Source organism: Trichechus manatus, unplaced genomic scaffold (assembly GCF_000243295.1).
Source record: "Trichechus manatus latirostris isolate Lorelei unplaced genomic scaffold, TriManLat1.0 scaffold00078, whole genome shotgun sequence".
Taxonomy (NCBI): domain Eukaryota; kingdom Metazoa; phylum Chordata; class Mammalia; order Sirenia; family Trichechidae; genus Trichechus; species Trichechus manatus.
The window spans coordinates 1,543,281-1,563,625 of record NW_004444014.1 but is presented as its reverse complement, the minus strand read 5'-3'; the positions used below and the strand labels follow the sequence as shown (position 1 = coordinate 1,563,625).

General features: G+C 51.8%; 1 protein-coding gene across 1 annotated transcript; it reads left to right on the top strand.

The window, feature by feature from the left end:
• The first annotated feature begins 568 nt into the window (after positions 1-568).
• Positions 569-15,243, top strand: SIGLEC15 (sialic acid binding Ig like lectin 15). The gene is given in 6 exon segments (XM_004380920.3): positions 569-620; positions 10,191-10,292; positions 10,712-11,095; positions 12,865-13,236; positions 14,573-14,603; positions 15,086-15,243. Coding segments are annotated over 6 exon segments (1,023 nt in total). The 3' UTR covers positions 15,168-15,243.
• Positions 15,244-20,345: the final 5,102 nt, after the last annotated feature.

Sequence of the window (20,345 nt, the reverse complement as noted above, 5' to 3'; positions counted from 1 at the left end):
ATCCCTGGAAGCAAGAGTTGAGAACTTTCCATAGCCTTACTTCAATGAGTTATTATGTTGGCAGTCTCTTGTTCTCGGTCTCTTTCCCCATCTTGCCAAAGCCAGAAGAGAATTAAGAAGAGAAAAGGAGGTAAAGCAAGAGGAAACCTATCCTGGCACACTAAAAACATAGGAAGAGGGAAAGAAGGAAGGAAGGAAGGGAGGGAAGAAGGAAGGAAGGTCAGCATATGAACAACAGTTTTCTCAAAGCCGCCAGTGGCCACAGGAATGGATTCCACATCCACCCCGTCCACTTCCCTGTTCCCTGTCCTGGAAGATCATCCGAGCAGTTCCCCTCTTGGTTTTCCACATGACTAAGCCCCACGGGTCTCATCTTATCAGACCTCTGGCTGCCTGGCTTCCTCTCCCCAGTGTCTCCAGCTCCGGCAGAGCCCAGGGGGGCCTGCAGACCTGGGCACACTGCTCATCCCCTCCCACCTTGCTTCCCCCACACCCACGCCAAGGAGAGTCTCGCTGGTGGCCTGACCGAGTGTGGGTGTGTCCAGGGGTCCCCAGATGCTCAGGCAGCATGGAAGTACCCATCCAACTCCTGGTCTGCGTGGCCTGCATCGTCCCAGCGGGTAAGTTTCTCGTTGCGTTCTCTGGCCCATGATGGAACAGAATAAAAACTTAGAAAGTCTTGGGCATGGTCTTCTCCCCTGAAACATGGGCAGCCAGGTTTGCCCAGAGCCTCCAGGCCTGTGGAGGAGGAAGAGCTGGACTCTGGGGGACTGTGGCCACAGCAGCCACAAGTTTAAATCTGGACTTTGCCTTGGATTTCCAGATGACTCTTGAGGCAGCCCCCTGACTTCTCTCAGCCTTATGTTGCCAGCTGCTTGCCTCACTCATTGCTGTGCGAATCCAGGGGGTCATGAGCAAGGAGATGCCTTAAATGGTTCAAGCTCTGAACAAAGTTAAAGTGTTGCTGTTGTTGAAGTGCTTTGTGTCCTGATGGGCACAGTCCTGAGTACAAGGGGGTGAGCGCACATGGTTGTTTGGGGGCAGTGTTGGGGGCAAGGGAGGGGATGACTTCATGTGGGGATAGAGGTCACCCTGCCCTCTCAGCAGGAACCCTATTGGGACCTTGGGAACTCTTTGTGGCAGGCTTAAGTCACAACGTCATTGGTCACTTAGCTCAGTGAATTAGAGTGTCCTTCAGAACACTGTCTCTCAAAGGGTAGTCACAGACCATCTGCATCAGATTCCCAGAGGAGGGGGCATTTGTTAAAATGCAGATTCTTTGGCTCCACTCCAGACCTGCAGAATCAGAATATATCAGGCAGCAGGACCAGGGATCTGCATTTTCAACCATCCTCTTGGATGATTCTGATGTACAGTTGAGGGCGACTGGGATGAATGACAGCTGTGATTCTTGTCAGCCTCTCTCCAGGTCGCAGTCTTCCCTCAACCCCAACCTGACGTCCTTTTCATGACCGTGCTCAGCAGCCATGCTACCGTGCACACAGCCACTGGCTATCATATGCCACATAGAGACATTGCTGACATCATTGCGGCCCGAGCTGTTAGCCCACATTTCTCGCACTGGGTCCCGTCTCCACAACAGGATTATAAACTCCCACACTTAGGCTCCACTTCCTTCCTCTCTAGCATTTAGCACAGCAGAGCCCAGTGTGGGTCTGGTTTGGAGAGTAACAGCAAGCACCTATAAAGCGCTTACTGACTGCTGGGCATTTTAATATATTCACTCACTTAAGCCTTGAATCCTATGAGAAAGGAACTATTTTATTCCCTTTACACAGATGAGGAATCTGAGGCATAGAGAGGTTAAGTGAGTGGTCCAGGGTAGAACTGAGATTTGAACCCGGGTGGGTATGACTCTGGAATCCGTGGATGGAGCAAATGGTTAAAGCATTTGACTGCAAACCAAAAGGTTGATGGTTTGAGTCCACTCAGAGGTGCCTCAGAAGAAAGGCCTGGTGATCTACTTATCAAAAAAATCAACCATTAAAAACCGTCTTGAGCACAGTTCTACTCTGACACACACGGAGTCACCATGAGTCAGAATCGATTCAAAGGCAACTGGTTGGGATAGACCCATACCCCACACCACATCATCTTGCCCATTATCCCATGCACAGAGCCCTGCCGTGGGTGCCGATGAGAAGGGCCTATCTTTTCCTAACCTGACCTAGCTCAGCCGTCTTTCTGGGATGATTCAGAATGGGTCCCACTTAGACCCTGGGGGCTGGAAGAGGTGGCCCTGCCCAGAACAGGGGTGGCAAATAGGAGAGTGATTAAGAACACGAGTGTTGGCATCAGACACAACTTTGAATCCTGGCTCTGCCATTTACTAGCTATGTGGCCCTGGGCAGGTTGCCTAACTTCTCTGAGCCCTGTAACATGGAGTCACTGATACCGGGTGGTGATGTTGGAGGAAGTATTAGATCATGCAGGTGAAGCACCAAGCGAGTTCCTGGTCCTCAGTAGTTGTGCAATAAAAGAGAGCGAGCATTGCCGACGTCCCATAGCTTTGAGAATGCCTAGGCTTTGGGGTGTTTTGGTTTGGTTTTTTCTCCTGTTGAGGGTCAGCTGCTATGAATCAATCAAAGACAAAAAGATTTAGAAGAAAAATGAAGAGTCATATATTCAAGAGAAAAAGCAAACCACACAAATGCCCGAGCTGTGTGTCGAGATTACCCAGGGATGCCGAGCCACACTGAGGGGCTGGCTTATAAATGCTAGCACAGCACTTCAACACTAGCAGTGCTCCATGGCTAAACCACAAGGCCCTGGAACTGACAGAAAGCAGAGGTCCTCACTCTGAACCCCTCCTGGTTGCTGTTCATCTGGGAGCCTCTCCACGTGGCTCAGCCACAGAGGTCTGGGCAGGAGGTCCCCCCCACCCTACTAGGCTTAGCTTAACTCTGCAGTGTGAGAGCCCCAGGGGGCTTGGTGGTCTAACATGCGGCCTGCAGGGCGGTCACCGCCCTGTGCACGTCTCTGAGGGTGGGGCCTAGGGGCACGCCCTTGACAAAAGAGAAGTGGGAGAAATCTGTCCTAGCCAACACCCCTTGCTACTCTCAGCACCCTTCTCCCTCCCTGGTGCCAACCCCAGCAGACCTAATTCTTGTTAAAGGGCCATTCAGAGGCTGAAGACACCTGGGGTGCCCCCTCTGGCCATTGCCCCACTGTGACCACCACCAGGCTTTCCGGTCTGCGACACCCTGGAGGGGTCCTTTAACTCCAGGCATTATGAGAACATCAGCAACAGAAACGGATGTTCAGTGTTCTCAATGGCTAACATAAGCATAATTGCATACAACACACCACAAACGATCTACAGAGAGGTTCCCTGGCAAGCTCCTGCTTCCTTCCTCACCAAGGAGCTGGTGGAAATCTTCGGTCAGCAGAGGCCAAACCATGACTTCTATTTCTGATGCTGTCCAGCTTTGCTTCTGCCCGCCATGGTCTGCAGATGTGTTTCTGTCTCCTATGCTTTCTCTTCCTGCCTGGAACCACTGGGACGGTGCTTTAGGATACTAGGTCCAGGGTCAGTCAACTAATCCTTAGCTGATTCATGATTATGATTGTGTGGGAGCTGCTACCCAATGCTGTGCCCCAGCACTTCCCCATTAACATCAGTCATCACAACAAGGCATAAAGGGGCTTATGGTGAAGAGTCTGATAAATGGCTGTGCAGGAACATCGAGGCATGGATAGGGCTCACTGGGTTAGCTGAATTTTCTGGATAGCTAATGGTTCATTTGTAAGCACCGGAAAGTCTAAAATGATGGTTCAGTGGTATAATTCTCGCTTTCCATGTGGGAAACCCAGGCTCATTTCCCAGCCAATGCACCTCATGCACAGCCACTACTCGTCTGTCAGTGGAGGCTTTTGTGTTGCTCTGATGCTGTTCAGGTTTCAGTAGAGCTTGCAGACTAAGACAGACTAGGAAGAAAGGTCTGGGATCTACTTCTGAGAATCAGCCAGTGAAAACTCTATGGATCAGAACAGAATAGTGTCTGATATAGTGCTGGAAGATGAGCCTCCTAGATTGGAAGGCACTACACAATAGAACAGTGCCATCAGCAACCAATCGTGGGGATGGTGCAGGACCTGGCAGCGTTTTGTTTCATTGCGCATGGGGTTCCCATAAATCAGAGGCTGGCTTGACAGCAGGTAACAACAACAACAAACAACAGCCTTTTATTTCTATTTATTTCAGATAGACGTATTTCTAAAATGTGTTAGGTACTTTCTTGTCATTTTTATCCAAATATATTTTTTTCGATATGTAATCTTAGATGTCATTTCATGGATGAACCTACTGAGGACAGAGAGCCGCGGGGACTTGTCTAAGGTGACTAAGTCAGTGCCAGAGCCAAGTCCCTGACACCCCATCTGAGACACCTGTCACTGAAACAGGATGCCCCTCATGGCAATGAACCTATGGTTCCCAGGATCATTACCTGAGTGTCTTCTGTGCTAGCCTGCTGCAATGGCGTGATGTTTCAAGGCCCCTTGTTTACTTCCGCTCTACTGTACTCCAGACTGCTGTACTTTTACAACTCTGCCCTGAGCCACCTTTTCATTATTTTTACTGAACCCTTCCTCCCTCCCTGACTGAACGTCAGCTGTCATTTCTCGATGTTCTCAATGGGCCTACAAACAGAAACCACTTTCCAGCTTTTCATTCTGTATTTCCCTGAGCTGAGGAACTAATCAAATAAACTTGTTAGAATTTTGTATAATTTAAAAGCAAGTAGTGGCTGAGCAATAGCCAGACTCTAAATATGCTGAGAGATCCTCTAATGTCTTAATTGTCACTGTAACTGTATCCCCAACACCCAGCACAGCGTCTAGCACGCGATAACGAAAAACTGAAACCCGTTGTCGTTGAGGCGATTCAGACTCATGGCAACCTCATGTGTTACAGAGTATAACTGATCCATAGGGCTTTCTTGATTTTCTCTACAAAAGCAGATAGCCAGGTCTTTCTTCCGTGACACTGCTGGGTAGCACATGGTAGACCCTCAATAAACGTCTATGGAGGGAATAAATGAGTGAATAAATAAATGACTAGCTTTCCAGTGAGTTAAGGACAAGGAGTGGGCTATGGTATTTCACATGATCTAAGATCTTGAGCTACAGATGTGAATGTCGGAGATCAATGTCTTAACACCCTGCTGCAGCGCTCTGACTTACAGACCCAGACAGAGCACCTCTCCACAGCTGGTTAGCACACCCCCCCCCCACTTCTACTCCGCAGGCACGCGTGATCACACATTCTGGCGAGGACTTCCCTTCCAAGGACAGAAAGTGGAAATGGATACATCACCAGCGGCTCCGAGGGAGAAAGACCTGGCCTTCTGCTCCCATAAAGATTACAGCCTAGAAAACCCTATGGGGCTGTTCTACTCTGTCACACGGGGTTGCCGTGAGTCAAAATCAATTCGATGACACCTAACAACAACAATTAGTTCTCTATCACTGTGTAACAAACTACCACAGTCTTAGTGGCTTAAAACAACACCTGTTTATTAGCTCACAGTTCTGTAGGCCAGACATCTGGGCGCAGCAAGACAGGGTTCTCTGCTCAGGGTCTTAATGAAAATCAGTTGCCTTTAAGTCGATTCCAACTCATGGGACTCCGTGTGTGTCAGAGTAGAAGAATGCTCCATAGGGTTTTCAATGGCTGACTTTTTGGAAGTAGATCACCAGGGCTTTCTTCCAAGGTGCTTCTGGGTGGACTTGAACCTCCAACCTTTTGGTTAGCAGGCGAGTGAGTTATCATGTGCACCACCTAGCGACTCCCTGCTCAGGGTCTCACCAGGCTGAAATCAAGGTGGTAGGAGTCCACTCTCAGCTCTAGAGGCCGCCCCCCTCCATCAGGAGTCACAACATAGCTGTTTGCCTTCTTCCAGGCCAGCAGGAGTGCACCTCTGACCTCTCCATCTGCTACCAGCTGGAGGAAACTGTGCTTTCAAAGGGCTCATGTGATTAGGTCAGACCCACCTAACTTAAAGTCAACCGTGTTGTATAAACTAACCTAATCCTGGGAATAACATCATCCTATTCAGGATCCCAGGGATTATGCCGGGCATGTATACCAGGGGGTAGAACATCTTGGGGCCATCATAGAATTGCGCCCACCAGGGGCCCCTGCCATCATTATCACGGCATGCCTCCCAGTGTTGGTTGAGGGGGGAACTTCTGCTAAGGATCTTCCATCTTCCAAAGGCCCCTGGTAGACATACAGCTGGAAGAGTCGACATCCTGTGTGCTGTGGTTGGCTAGTGAGGGAAGAGGACCAACGTCTACTGAGCGTGTGCTGTGTCAGGCACTGTGCTGGGTGACCTACACAGGTGGGGTCATCCATCCAGTCCCCAATCCTAGGACGGAGGGAGTACGTTCCTCATTTTTAAGCAGAGATGCCTGAGACCTGGGAGAGTAAGTAATGTGCCCAAAGGTGATCGGGTGAGTGAGTGATCCCAGAGCAAGTGGCAGGCACAGATAAAAGAATGAGGTGGAACTGTCAACCCAGTCCAGCTGTGCCAAAGCTAGCATGCTTTCCACAAGCCCTGCGGCCCACCATTGAGGGGAGGCATTTTGGACAATGGGAAGAATGTGGACCTTCTGTTGACCTTCAGAGGTTGACAGATATGAGAGACCCTTTAATGAGGGGTCATAGAGTTTTAGCTCAGAAGTCATCCTTCCTCTGTCCCAGGAGACATGATGAGCTGCCAAGGGGGACGGTAAATGTCACAGGATGCTGGGGAGCTTGGATTCCCACCATGGCAAATGCATGTGTTCCCTGAGTAACTCCTGCCCAGGCCTTCCCACTCTCGCCTTGAGTTGCCTGGGTGGGCTTATCAGAAGGCTCCTGTGTGAGAGGGAGCCCAAGTGCCCACCTCTCTGAACACTGCTCATCAGGTAAGCAGGAAGCACAAATCTGATAGGGGCCAAGATCGCAGCACTTGGTGAAAGAGCCTCTGTGTTCCCTTTCTGCTCCCAGAGCACAACCCACCCAGGCCTGCTATTTATCACACTTTGGGATGTTTCCAAACTCAGCTGTCGTCCTTGAGCAACCTAGTGTAAGGGTTAAGGTAAGAACATGACCAAAGGAGGCAGCTATCTGGGGTAAGCCTGCACTCTTGCTTCTGGTTAGGCAAATGACCTTGTCAAGGATTTGGGCTCGCTATGCCTCAGTTCCCCCTTCTCTGAAAGACAGCTAATCATGGTACCTCATGGGGTTGTTGTGCATATTAAATGATATGAGGAACGTCTCCCAGTGATCTCCCAAAGCACTGTGTTCTGTGGCCTCCTTATGCCATCACGCCCTGCTCCATCTCTGATGGCGCCCATACCTCCATGGTTTTGCCCATGCTGTTCCCTTTGCCTGCTGTTCTTAGCTACCACCAAGTCAGCTCCAATTCATAGCAACCTTATGTATAACAGAACAAAAGGCTGCCCAGTCCTATGTCATCCTCACAATCGCCAACATGTCCAAATCCATCCACTACCCGTCTGTCAGTGTGTCGTACTGTGGTAGCTTACATGTTGCTATGATGCTGGAAGCTGTGCCACTGGTATTTCAAACATCAGCAAAGTCACCCATGGTGGACAGGTTTCAGCAGAGCTTCCAGACTAAGATAGAGTAGGAAGAAAGGCCTGGTGATGTACTCGTGAAAACTAGCCAGTGAAAACCCAGTGGATCACAACAGAGCATTGTCCATCTTGCTTGCTTTGGACACATCATCAGGAGGGCTCAATTGCTAAAGGAAGACATCCCTTTGCCTAGAATATCTTATATCCACCTCAGGGTCTAGTGAAACCCCACTTTTTCTGCAAAACTGCTGAAATGGCATCTCCTCTCTCACAGGTTCTCCAGTCTCTACCTAATATCTGCATATCACCACCTCAACTCCTTGTCTCCCTCTCCTGCCAGCCATGACCACCCTCCTTTCTGTTCTCTGTTCAATTCAACATCAATTACTGTATGGTAAGCACTGTGCTGGGCAATGCTGTTGTTAGTTGCCTTCGAGTCGATTCCAGCTCATGGCGACCCCATGTGTGCAGAGTAGAACCGCTCTATAGGGTTTTCAAGGCTGTGACCTTTCAGAAGCAGATTGCCAGGCCTGTCTTCCAAGGTGCCTCTGGGTGGGTTCAAATAGCAGCCTTTCATCTAGTAGTGGAATATTTAACCATTTGTACCGCCCACGGACTCCTGTGCTGGGTAGTAGCAACACAAAAATGATTGCACAGACATGGTCCCTGCCCTCCCAGAGCTTCTGGGCATGTGGGTGAGACACAGAGAAACAGGCAACGCCTATGCAGAGAGAGGAGCACCATTCCCTGGCTTGGGGCTCAGGGAAGGCCTCCTCCTGTAAAACAACTTCATGGAGACATGAGGGAAATAGGAGGGAGCTGGTGAGTGAAAATGGGCCAGGACCCATGTTCACACAGAGGGAACGCTGTTCATGTCCTTCATGAACACACCTGGCAGGCTGGTGGGTAATTATGTGTTCACATATCTGTCTCCTGCCCTGAGCTGTGAGCCCCAGCAGCCTGATAAGGGGTCCTGTCCATCTTTGTAACCCTAGCTCCATCCCAGTGCCTGGCGCAGAGTGGGGGCATGTCAGATAAATGTTTGCCGAAATGATGAATGCATGTTAGCAAACAATAGGTGGAGAATCATTGCCTGGCCATGTGATGTCAGCAAGATGCAGGAGGTCAAAGGAGGCCGAGGTCACAAAGGGTAGAAGTGGTAGGGAAACTGAGGCAGGGCTGGGCCTCAAAATGAGGGAGATGCTTTCTACATCTGAAGTACTGACTGAACTGGCAAAACACCAGACAGCGTTTCTCAAGTTTGGAACTAGGCCCCCAGACTATTAACAGCTGAGCAAACACGCTGTTAACAGGGCTAAATGTAAAGTCCTCCATTTGGGTTCAAAAACACAATTCCACTTGTCCAGAATAAGAGAGATTTGGCTTTAAAGCAGATTGTGTGAAAAAACAAACTCGTACTTTTACTCAGTTGCAAGCTGCATGAGCCTCAAGTGTGATTTTACTTCAGGACACAGTTTATACCAACTGAGGCAGCACTGTTGGACTCGTACCACACTGGGCTGGTCCAGCACACCTGGGGCCACACCTGGAGCCACCCAGGGCCACCCACGCAGGACACTACAGAGAGTACAGAGGGTGCTAAGGATAGGGAGGCTCAGGTGAGGGACTGAAACTTTTTAATCAACAGAGGGAAGGCTGACCAGGTCCAGAATAGCCACGATGGGAGACTAGGGCGCCGTCAGGAGGATGGACGCCCTCCAAAGAGCAATGGCAGTCATGTAGCAGTAGAATGCCCTGAACTGTAGATAGTCTTTAGATAAGATGAGCTCCTGGGGGAGTGGCCTGCCAGCAAGGGACTGGGGGATTCCTGCTCAAGGTGTGAGTTGGGCTAAATTACTTCAAGAGAGCACTGGGCTTGGAGCCAGAAAAGCTGGGTTTCTCTCACCTACCTGTGACTCTGGTCCTTCATTTTCTCATTGTCTATAGCAATACCTTCTCCTCTTGGGTTTGCTGAGGGTCCTGCGACATGCTGTATAGGAGAAAACTGTGTGAATTGTAAAGCCCTTTGGGAATCCAAAGACTGCTGTATTATTCCCTCTGAAGATGCTGCAATCCTTTACATGAACTGCTGCTGGGGCACTGGCTAGGCAGGCTTCTGCTCCCTGGAGGAGGCACCACTCCTAAAGCCCAGCACTGACACCCACCCACCCACTCAGCTCACTTCTCCCCCAAACCAGCACACATATGTGTCAGCATGGGGGTACCTGTTCTCTCTGCTGGCTGGAGGCAGAGCTCAGCCTTCAGACCTTGGCTCAACCATACCTCACGACTCACTATTTAGTAGGTGAGGACACAAAGCCCACTTGAGTTGAGCTGGACTCTAGAGGAGTCTTGGCCATCAACTCAGCACATCAGCTTCAAATCATAGTGTCCCTACCCTGCACCTCGGCTTCCCCCTCTGTAAATGAGAGTGTTGGTCTCCTTGGATGAGCACCAAGATTCCGTGTGCTAGTGCACTAGAATGCCAACTGTGGAGTCAGGCAGTCCTGAGTTCTAATGCCAGCCTTGCCTCATGCTAGCTGTGTGGCTTCAAGCAGTTACTCAACCTTTCTGTGCCTCAGTTTACTACCGTGTAATCCAGGGATAACTATGCTTACCTCTAGAATCATTTGTGAGGACTAAAAGAGATACTACCAGGAACTCGCTCAACACAGAGGCGTACAGTAAGTGCTTTTATAATTATCACCATCTATCTTGCGGGCCATGGGGGCTCTACTGTACCCACGGGATGGCAGGGCTTTTCCGGAGGGGGGAGGTCCGCAGCAGGGTTGGTTTTGTGGAAAAAACTAAGGGGACGAGTATGGGACCTGTAGGTGGGGTAGGAACCACCCTGAGTGAAGCAAACAGTCACCACAGAGAAGGGGTGGTGGTGCCCAGGCACCTCCCGAGTCATAGGGGTCCACGCCGCGGGAGATGCCTCTACAGTCCTGGGCTGTTTCCAGACCCTGGGAAAGGGGGTCACTTCCCGAGTCCTGGGGTGGGTTTCCACGCCCCGGGAGGCAGGGGTGCCTCGGGGTCCCACGGAAGGGGCCCCTGGCCCAGCCTCGACGCCTGGCAGGGCTGACGTGCCCCCTACCCGCAGGCGCGCCTTCGCAGCGCTGGTCCATGCAGGTGCCTGCGGAGGTGAGCGCGGTGGCGGGCGACGCGGCCGTGCTGCCCTGCACCTTCACACACCCGCACTCGCATTACGCCGGGCCGCTGACGGTCATCTGGCGCGCAGACGAGCCCTACGCCGGGCCACAGGTGTTCCGCTGCGCGGCCGCGCGGGGCAGCGAGCTCTGCCAGACGGCGCTAAGCCGCGACGGCCGCTTCCGTCTGCTGGGCAACCCGCGCCGCAACGACCTGTCGCTGCGCGTCGAGCGCCTCGTCCCCGCCGACGCCGGCCGCTACTTCTGCCGCGTGGAATTCGCTGGCGACGTCCACGACCGCTACGAGAGCCGCCACGGCGTCCGGCTCCGCGTGACCGGTGAGCGCGACGGGGACGCGGGGCCGCCCTCTGCCGGGCGTGGGGGGCAACCAGGCTCAGTCCCTTGTTCCCTCCCTTCGCGACCCAGTCCGAAAAGCAGGCACTGAGCTAGCCGCTGGGATGGGATGGGGAATCATACACGGCCTCTTTCCTCTGGAGCAGGGGTTTCAAACCTGGAGGTGATTATGTGCCTACTGGGAATTTATTAAAAATGCAGAATCCTTTCAAATTCTCATGGACTCCAGACTTTCTGGAGCCAGGGAGGCTGGATGAACCCCTGAAACTGCTGCCCTGAAATAATCTTTAAACCTTAAACCAAAAATACCCCTTGAAGTCTTCTTAAAACCAAACAATAATTTAGCTTAACTAGTAAAAAATGCCTGCTTTGAGCATTATGCTTTTTTAAGAACTATCTGTATGGGATCAAACTGACAACAGCAACTCAAAAGATTAGATAGGAACCTAGGTGGGCAGTGAATTTATGTTAATGGGGGAGAAACAACACAGAAATGAGGGTGAGAGTGGTTGCACAACCTGAAGAGTGTAATAAATGTCACTGAATTGTACATGTAGAAACTGTTAAATTGGTGTATGTTTTGCTGTGTATATTCTCAACAACAAAATAAATAAAATTTTAAAATTATAATAAAAATGCAGAATCCTGGCACCAGGAAGGGCTTGGGCTGGGGCCTAGGATTAGGCATTTTAATGAAGCTCATAGAGATGATTGTCCTCAATAGCTTCTTGTTATTGTTGTTAGGTGCCATCAAGTTTATTTTTGACTCATAGCGACCCCATGTGACAGAGAAGAACTGTCCCATAGGGTTTTCTAGGCTGTATCCTTTACAGGAGCAGATCACCAGGTCTTTCTCCCATGGAGCCGATAGGTGGGTTTGAACTGCCAGCCTTTTGGTTAGCAGTCAAGCACTTAACCTTTGCAGGGCTCCCTGGTCCCAGACAAGAGGGAGAGAAAAATGAGTAAACAATAATCCTAAATATGGCAAGGGCTGCAATGGGGTGTGTGCTGAGTGCACTGATGGGCACCCACAGCTCCCCCCCCCCCGAGGGGTGCACAGGGAGCCCAGCACTTTGTCAGACACCAAAGTACAGAGATGAGTGAACCAGAGTCCCTGTCCCTAGAGCAGCGGGTCTCCACCCCTGGCTGCACATTGGAATTACCTGGGGAATTTGTACAAATGCTGGAGCCCCTGCTATAGGGGACCCAGGAGTTCTGGGTTCAAGTCTGACTCTGCCCTTGGCCTGGCTAGTCTGCCTCTCAGAGTGCATTCCAGTTTCTTCCAGGGTTGGACACCTCCCAGCACTGTCCAGCAGAGTCAGTGATCAATCTCAACTCTAAAATTTGGTGAGGTTGTCTGGGAGTGGAAGATGCCGTTGAAATCACACCAGCAGACAGCCCCCGGCCCTGCACTAGGACAATAATAGCCACCTTTTATTGGGCACTTCTATGGGCCAGGCCCTATTCCAAGTACCTCACACGTATTAGCGTACCAAATTTCAGCACCCCCATAAGGTAAGTGCTATTATGATCCCCATTTTACAGATGGAGAAACTGAGGCACAGACAGGTTGAGTAGCTTGCCCAAGGCCACACCTATGGCCACACCAGGCAACCTGGCGCCAGAGTGGCACTCCATCCTCTCTGCGCCCTACTATGGCCCCTCCGGCCCCTCTAGCTCTCCAGCGTCCAAAGGGGACCGGGCGGGGGGGGGGCTGCCCCTGGCCGTGACACCACTGTCTTCTCTCCCGCAGCCGCGCCGCGGATCGTCAACATCTCGGTGCTGCCAGGCCCCGCGCACGCCTTCCACGCGCTCTGCACGGCCGAGGGGGAGCCACCGCCCACCGTCGTCTGGTCCGGCCCTGCCCTGGGCAACAGCTCTGCCGCCGTGCCGGTCCCGGTTCACGGCCACCAGGTGACAGCCGAGCTGCCGGAGCTGGTCCACGACGGCCGCTACACGTGCACGGCCGCCAACAGCCTGGGCCGCGCGGAGGCCAGCGTCTACTTGTTCCGTTTCCGTGGCGCCAGCGGGGCCTCTGCGCTCGCCCTCCCGCTCGGCGCGCTCGGCCTTAAGGTGCTGTTGTTGTTCGGTGTCCTGGCCGCCCGCGCCGCCCGCCACCGCTCAGGTGGGTGCGCCGGGCCGGGTTGGGGAAAGGGCCGGGGCTCTCGAACAATACCAACAGGCTTGACACGGCCAAAACGTGTATTGCGCCTGCGCATCATCTCACTTCCGCTCCCTGCATGAAAGCGAAGAAGTGGGAACCAGCGTGAGCACCAGCACCATTTTACAATAAGGACACTGAGGCTCAGAGAGTTTAAATAATTTGCCTCTTGCCTAGAGCCACAGAATTGGAACCTGGTCATGTCTAGCTCCAGAGCATATCCCTTTACCACTACCACCGTCACCAGTTCAAGGTGGATTCTGATTTACGGCGACTCCATGTGTGTCCGAGAAGAACTGTGCTTCATAGAGTTTCAGTGGCTCATTTTTCAGAAGTAGATCACCAGACCTTTCTTCCAAGGTGCTTCTGGGTGGACGTGCACTGCCAACCTTTTGGTTAGAAGCCAAGCGGATTAACCGTTTGCACCACCCAGGGACTCTCACCTTTGCCACCACCCCATAAATGACTCCTCTGTAAGGGCCCTGACCGCAGGCTTCCCCAAATAGCACCATTCAGTTATGTTATGGCTGGCATCTTGAACACTACTGTGTGCTGTGTAAGTGCTAGGAATACAGAGATAAATAAGACATGGTCTCCTGCCCTCAAATGGGATGCTGAGGAGTAAGCAAATAATTGCATTATGCTGTGAGAAGTGCAGACCCAGGTTCCTCAGAAGCCCAGAGGATGGTGCGCCTCACTCAGGTGGCAGTCTGGATAGGGGCCAGGAGGAAAGGCTTTACCCAAGAAGTAAGGTGCAAACTAAATTAAAATATATAGGGAGACACGAGGCAGGAAAACAGGGTGAATGGCATACCTAGTGGCATGTGCAGAGCAGTCGATGGTGACCAGGAGGGTGTCTAGAGACCTGCAGTTCGTCCCACACTGCTATAGCTGAGCTGGATGGGACATTTGCTCTGTGCCCAGGGAGGGGACTTCCCAGAGCCTCATAGACCCCCAGGTCAGCAGCACTAGCCTCAGATAGTCCTGGGATGAAATCCAAAATGTGTCAGAGTTGCCCTGGCTTGCTCACACCGGTTTCTTGACGGTTCTGCAAATGGCCAAGCATTTTGTGCTTCACGGGCCTTAGAATGGCGGTTCCTTCTCTTGGACCACTTTTCCCTCCACCCTTTTCCTCATTAACTCCTGGTCATCTTTCAAGTGGAGGCTTAAATGGCACTTCTTCCCACCCTGCTAGGCTGCTGTTTGTTGTACTTTTCACGGTGGAGTAGGGGCAGGTGGGCAGAGTGGGCAGTGCATGGTGGCTGGAGACTCACGCCTCCTTTCTCTGTCCCTCACACAGAGCATGCAGTCACCCAGGACACCCCACCACGGTAAGTGAGCTACCCCACCTGCCACTAGCCCCCGAACTCCCATGGGCCCAGAGGAGGAGCAGGTTGTGGGGATGGGAATCACAAGAAGCACTGAGGACACTTAGGATTGAGATGCCTGTTAAGACGTCCCAGAGAGAAGTCAGGAAAGCAGTTGGAGCTCAGGTGGGAGGCCAGAGGCTTGGAGCTGTTTTTGGAAGCCACAGATGAAGTCCCTTTGGGAGGGGTTGTTGGTGGAGAAGATGAGAGACTCTATGGTCTGGGATTCTGTGACCAGTGGTAGCCCCTTCCTTCCCTATTCCTTGGATTCCACTAGGCCTGGGCTCCAATATCCAGTTAGTCTCCAAGTCCTGTGGGTTCCAGCCCCACAGCCCCACTGCCTCACAGTCTCATCTCTTCTTTCTGGCCCATTGCTGGGATGTGGTTGGGCAGGTGGGGACCTACCTCCTGTGTCGGGTGGTCAGTCAACTTTCTCTTGTCCACAGGCCCCAGGCTCAGGAGTCCAACTATGAAAATTTGAGCCAGATGAGTCCCCGGAGCCCACCAGCAGCCGTGTGTTCCCCATGATGAGCCCCTCGGCCCACCGGCAGCTACATGTGCACCATAAGGAGGGAAGGCTGAGGGAGGTGTGACTGGTACAGCCGTTAGGTCCCTGGCATCTGGCAGCCCCCAGCCTGGCAGCCCCCAGGGAGTCAGGACCCCACCCACAGATGCTCAACTGATCTCCTACATGGATGACTCTGTCTCGAAGCCTCTGTGATATTATGTCAATGGGTCCAGCATTTTGAAAGGGTGTGTGTGTGTGTGTGCGCGCGCGTGCGCGCGTGCATGTATGCGTGAGCTCCAGTGTGCAACTTCCTAAATAGCTCTCTTGCCCATTCTGACCTAGAACACCATAGTAACACAGGCAGGAAATCAATCATGGAGTCTGGAGGCCAAGCTATGTCCTGGCTCCGTCACCAACTTGCTGTGTGGACTGGGACACTTTCTTCACTTCTCTAGGTCTCAGTTGATCATGGACAATACCTTTCTTCCCCCCTGGTTGGCGAACTGTGAAGATCTGAGGAAATCATGGATGTGAAGGGGCTTCAGAAAATACAAAGCCATCTACAGATGTGAGGGCGTTGCAGGCCCTCCTTGCTGAGCGGCCTTGGATGTGCAGAGACAGACGTCTTGGATAGGTGTGGCCCGCACACCAGCTTGACGACAACAGTGGGTTCCAGAGAACAAGCCTGGGGATGGGACTTCAGGGATGAGGTTATGCAAATCTGTGGTCAGAGGAACATCAAGTTCTGGGATTGTGTGGAAAAGAGGCCTTGAGCCCTTGCTCCTGGGACTCCTCCAGGACTATAATACACTCTCTGCCCACCTCACGCCCCATCTGCTGCCCTGCACTGCTTTGAGCTCAGGCCCCTGAGAAAAGGGAACAAAACACCCGTCAGCTCAAAGCTCCTGACAATCACTGTCCTCAGGGACCAGAAGCTGGGAGACCTGTGTGGAGGCCTGGGCCTGCAGGGCCCCCGAGGATCAAACAGCTGCAGCTTTGACCCTCTGCAGTCTGAATCCTTCCAAAATGTGCCAAGTTCAAAGGCACTAGCATTCTCACCCCCTTCTCCCTTGTTCTGCCAGGCTGATTTGGGGGGTTATTGCACTTCAGTGTGAATTAGTTGATCACATTCCTGCAGTGCCTGGGGCTTAAGAAGAGGGCATACACAGGCTAGCTTGGGACCTAGGCAAGCTGGCAAGAGGAAAGCATCACAGAGATGGGGGACTGAAAAGCCAATGGGGACAAACTTTCTTTCTTTGGAACTTTTCCAAAGGCTGGGATGTTAACCTAAAGTAAGCATAGGGTCCTCTCTGATGCTTTTCAGGGGAGATGGCCCAAAGGTTGAGGCCATCTTCATAAGTTAATGAGCAGGGCAGGGGTTACGAGTTCCCGCTCCGGCCAGAGTCTTCTCCAGGGCAAGTGGGTGATGGCAGCTCCTTCTTGTGGGTGAATTGGGATCCATGCAAGAGCCTGTGTGGGCTGCTAAGAGGTCAGAGGAGTCGACATGGTAACTCCTTGCACAGGGGTACTTCTGGGCACCTTTATGGAGAGTCCTGTGTCACAAGGGAAGAAGTTAAGTACACAGGGGTGGTGTGTACTGGAACATCTGCCTCGTCTTTGAGGCCAGTTTCACAGTCAAGAGGAATAGTGATAGAAATTATTTCTTACACGTCTGCTTTGACCTAGGCATTGGGCTAGGTGTTTGAGGCTACAGAAATGAGTAAGGCATGTGTACTGCTCAGAGTAAGGAGCCCTGGTAGTGCAACAGTTAAGTGCTCTGCTGCTAACTGAAAGGTTGGTGGGTTCAAACCCACCCAGCAGCTCCGTGGGAGAAAGACCTGGCAATCTGCTTCTGTAAAGATTACAGCCAAGAATACCGTACAGGGCAGATCTACTCTGTCACATGGCGTCGCTATGAGTTGGAATCGACTCGATGGCACCCAACAACAGCAGCATTGGTCAGGGTGGTATGTTGTGCTGTAATAACAGACAAACCCCCAAATCACAGTGGTTGATAACAGTAAGGGCTTGTTTCTCGCCTGTCGCAGATCGGCAGGGGCTTTTCTCAGGGACCTACTGGGCCAGAAGTAAAACAGTCTCCCACTTTCAATCATAGCTCATTGGCCATAACTAGCAACATGCCCCACTCACCCACAAGGGGCTAGGCAGTGGAACCCAACGTTGCACCTGGAAGGGGGAAAGCCAGAAGCATTTGGGAACAGCGCTGCTGACTTCACAGTTGGACGCTCTAGGAGTTCTCATGCTAGCAAAGGGCACATTGGGAAATCATGTAAGGGCAACAGTAAAGGTATGCAGGGGTGCTATGGGAAGGGGGCATATGAAAGGGGTAACTGGCCCAGTCTTGGGAAGGCTTACTGGAGGAGAGACATGGAGATGGTACAAGTTGGCCACGTAAATGGTGGCGAAGAGAGGTTGGGAGGTAAGAAGGCTTTTAAGCAGAAGGGATGGTCTAAGCAAAGACCAGGAGGTGGGACACAGTGTGACGTTTAAGCAGGTGACGGCTGCTGGAGCGTGAGGGAGACATAGGATGGGGTTAGAGCTGAGGCTGGAGCAGTGGGCAGGTCAGACTTCAGAGGTCAGGGTAGATGGTGCTGCCACCAACAGGAATGAGTGCCAGAAGGGAATCAGTGTGCCCCAGGTGCTGAGCAGGGAGCTGGCCTCCTTGCACTGCTTGGCATGGCTACTTTCACCATCTGACCACCTTCTCCGGACCGAGGACACTCTGCGGCTGAGGCTTCCACCTTGGGACCCTGGAATCTCAGAGCAGTGTTGCCCCCACTGGCTTCCACGGGTCACCTGCATCAGGAACGCTTGGAAAGCTTGTTCAGATGCACATTCTGGGTACCACCCTGGGCCTACTGAGTTGCAGGCTCTGAGGGTGGGACCCTGGAATTTCAAACAAGTTCTCCAGATGATGTTTCCTCCAACTTTATCCTATGATCATTTTAAAATACATTAAAAAGTGCTGAAAAAGGACACCCATGTCCTTACCACCTACGTTAAACAGTTATGAACATTTTTGCTGTATTTGCTGACCCATTTGAGAGTAAGCTGCAAACAGCACAATACTCCACCCCTAAATGCTTTAGCTGAGTCTCCTAAAAACAGGAAACCTCTCCTCCATAACCTCAATACCGCAATCACACTTGAGAATACTCACATTAATTCAGTAATGTCATCTCACAGTCCCTATTCAAATTTCCCAAATTGTCCTCAATATGTCTTTTTAGTTTGTTGTTTCTACCCAGGATCCAGTCAACTCCAGGTGATTCTTAAGCAAGGTCAAGTTTGAGACTCCCTCCCTGGGTTGGCCTGACCTTGTGGGCATAATTGTGTAAGGGTGCTAAGCTGTCAATTGGGTGGCATTTCCTGCATATTTGCACTTTGAAGTAGGGCTTCTTGGAAACTAAAGAAGTGCCATTCATCAAAGGGATGCCCCTCTGACTGAGTGATTTCAGACACATGGGGAGTGGTTAAAGCATTTGGCTGCTAACTGAAAGGTCAGCAATTGGAACCCACCAGCCTCTCTGTGGGAGAAAGATGTGGCAGTCTGCTTCCATAAAGATTTATAGCATTGGAAACCCTGTGGGTTAGTTCTACTCTGTCCTACAAGGTCACTGTAAGTCAGAATTGACTCAATGGCAATGGGTTTTTTGGGGGAGGACCTTGTGGCACACCCTTGAACAATTCTTACTTGGTCTTCAGATGAAGCAGCTGCTCCTAGGGGAAGAAAAGGGAGGTGGTGAGGGGACTGAGTTTGGCCATCTGGGCTGGCCTTGGTGCCTGGCATTGTCACTGTGAGGGGTCTGGGTGGATCAGACCTTCCTGTCCTTCCCCATCTGACCCTCTTAGAGCATCCAGGGCTCTGTCCTTGACAAGCAAGGACCAGGGCCATAGGCTTAGCACAACATCCTGGGACCACAAAGTCAAGGAGAGAAATGATTTCTGAGACCCGGTGTTTTCAAGACTGGACTTCCCAGTGTGGGGCAGGATGCAGAGCTAGGGCCTTCCCCTTCTTCAGCACAGAGCACCATGAACATAAGCCCTCTCCGAAAGGGGCCTCTGACAAGCACACTTCCCTGTATTCTCAGGCGCCCACCAGAAGGTTCCTTTAAGCAGGCAGTGACTGGGACACAGCAGTGGGAGGAAGAGGCAGACCTTGCCTAGATGCCCCCCAGGTCCGCCAAGGGTCCATCATGCTTCTCCTGCCTCAAGGAGCTGATAACCCATGTTGTAAAACTAGAGGTAGCTACATGAGAAGAAACTTCCTGTCAGACAATCCATGATGAAGGTAGGCCCTGCGTGGAGATGAAGATGAGGACTTGGCTGGAGATGCGGTTGGGGCCTAGTTTTCATGTATATCCCCTTAGCCAGAGTGGATGAGAGCCAGGGCCACAGTGAGTGCTTGGATCATACCATCCCCACAGCCTTCAGGCTGGAAGGGGCCTCATAGGCCAAGCATTAGGAGTCCTGAGCTTTGTCCCCAGCTCCAGCCCTGGCCACTTAGGTCCAACCTCCACCTCCCACCCCCACAACTGTAACAGCCCCTCATGTTTCTGGGGTCCCTTGTCATCCTCAAAGTCCCTTCACCTCTGTCATCTCAGATACTTCTCACTAAAACCCCTGGAGAAGACGAGGCAGGAATTACCTTAATTTTAAAATGAGGACTGAGTCCCAGGGAGGAAAATGATCTGGCCGGGGTCACACGTGTCTAGTGACAAAACTGCAACTGGAATCCAGAACTCATGGCTCTGGTCACAGCTCCTTCCACTGCATGTCTTCTCCTTACCAGTGTTTTCTCTCCCATGTCTTTCCTCCTCTCCTATGCCCCTTTCTCTTTATTTGTTGTATTTTATGAACTAAAAAGAGAAAAGCATGATCTGACAATACAAGGATACAGACATTTTGGATTGGGACTCCCTGGGTTTTCCTGGATTTCAGCCCCCAGACCTTTCTCCTCCCCAGCTGTCCCCAAGTCCTGTATGCAGAGACCTCAAAGGGTCCCCAAAGCTGAAGGTTACCCAGGAGGTCCCTGAATGACCCACACTTCTGCACCTCCATCGGGGCAGCCAGGTCTGGCCGTGATCTCAGGATCAGTGAGGAGGAAGAGGAAGATGGGAGCAAGAAGGGGAGAGACCAGAAGGGGACTGTTGAGGAGGTAGAGGGAGGAGCCTTAA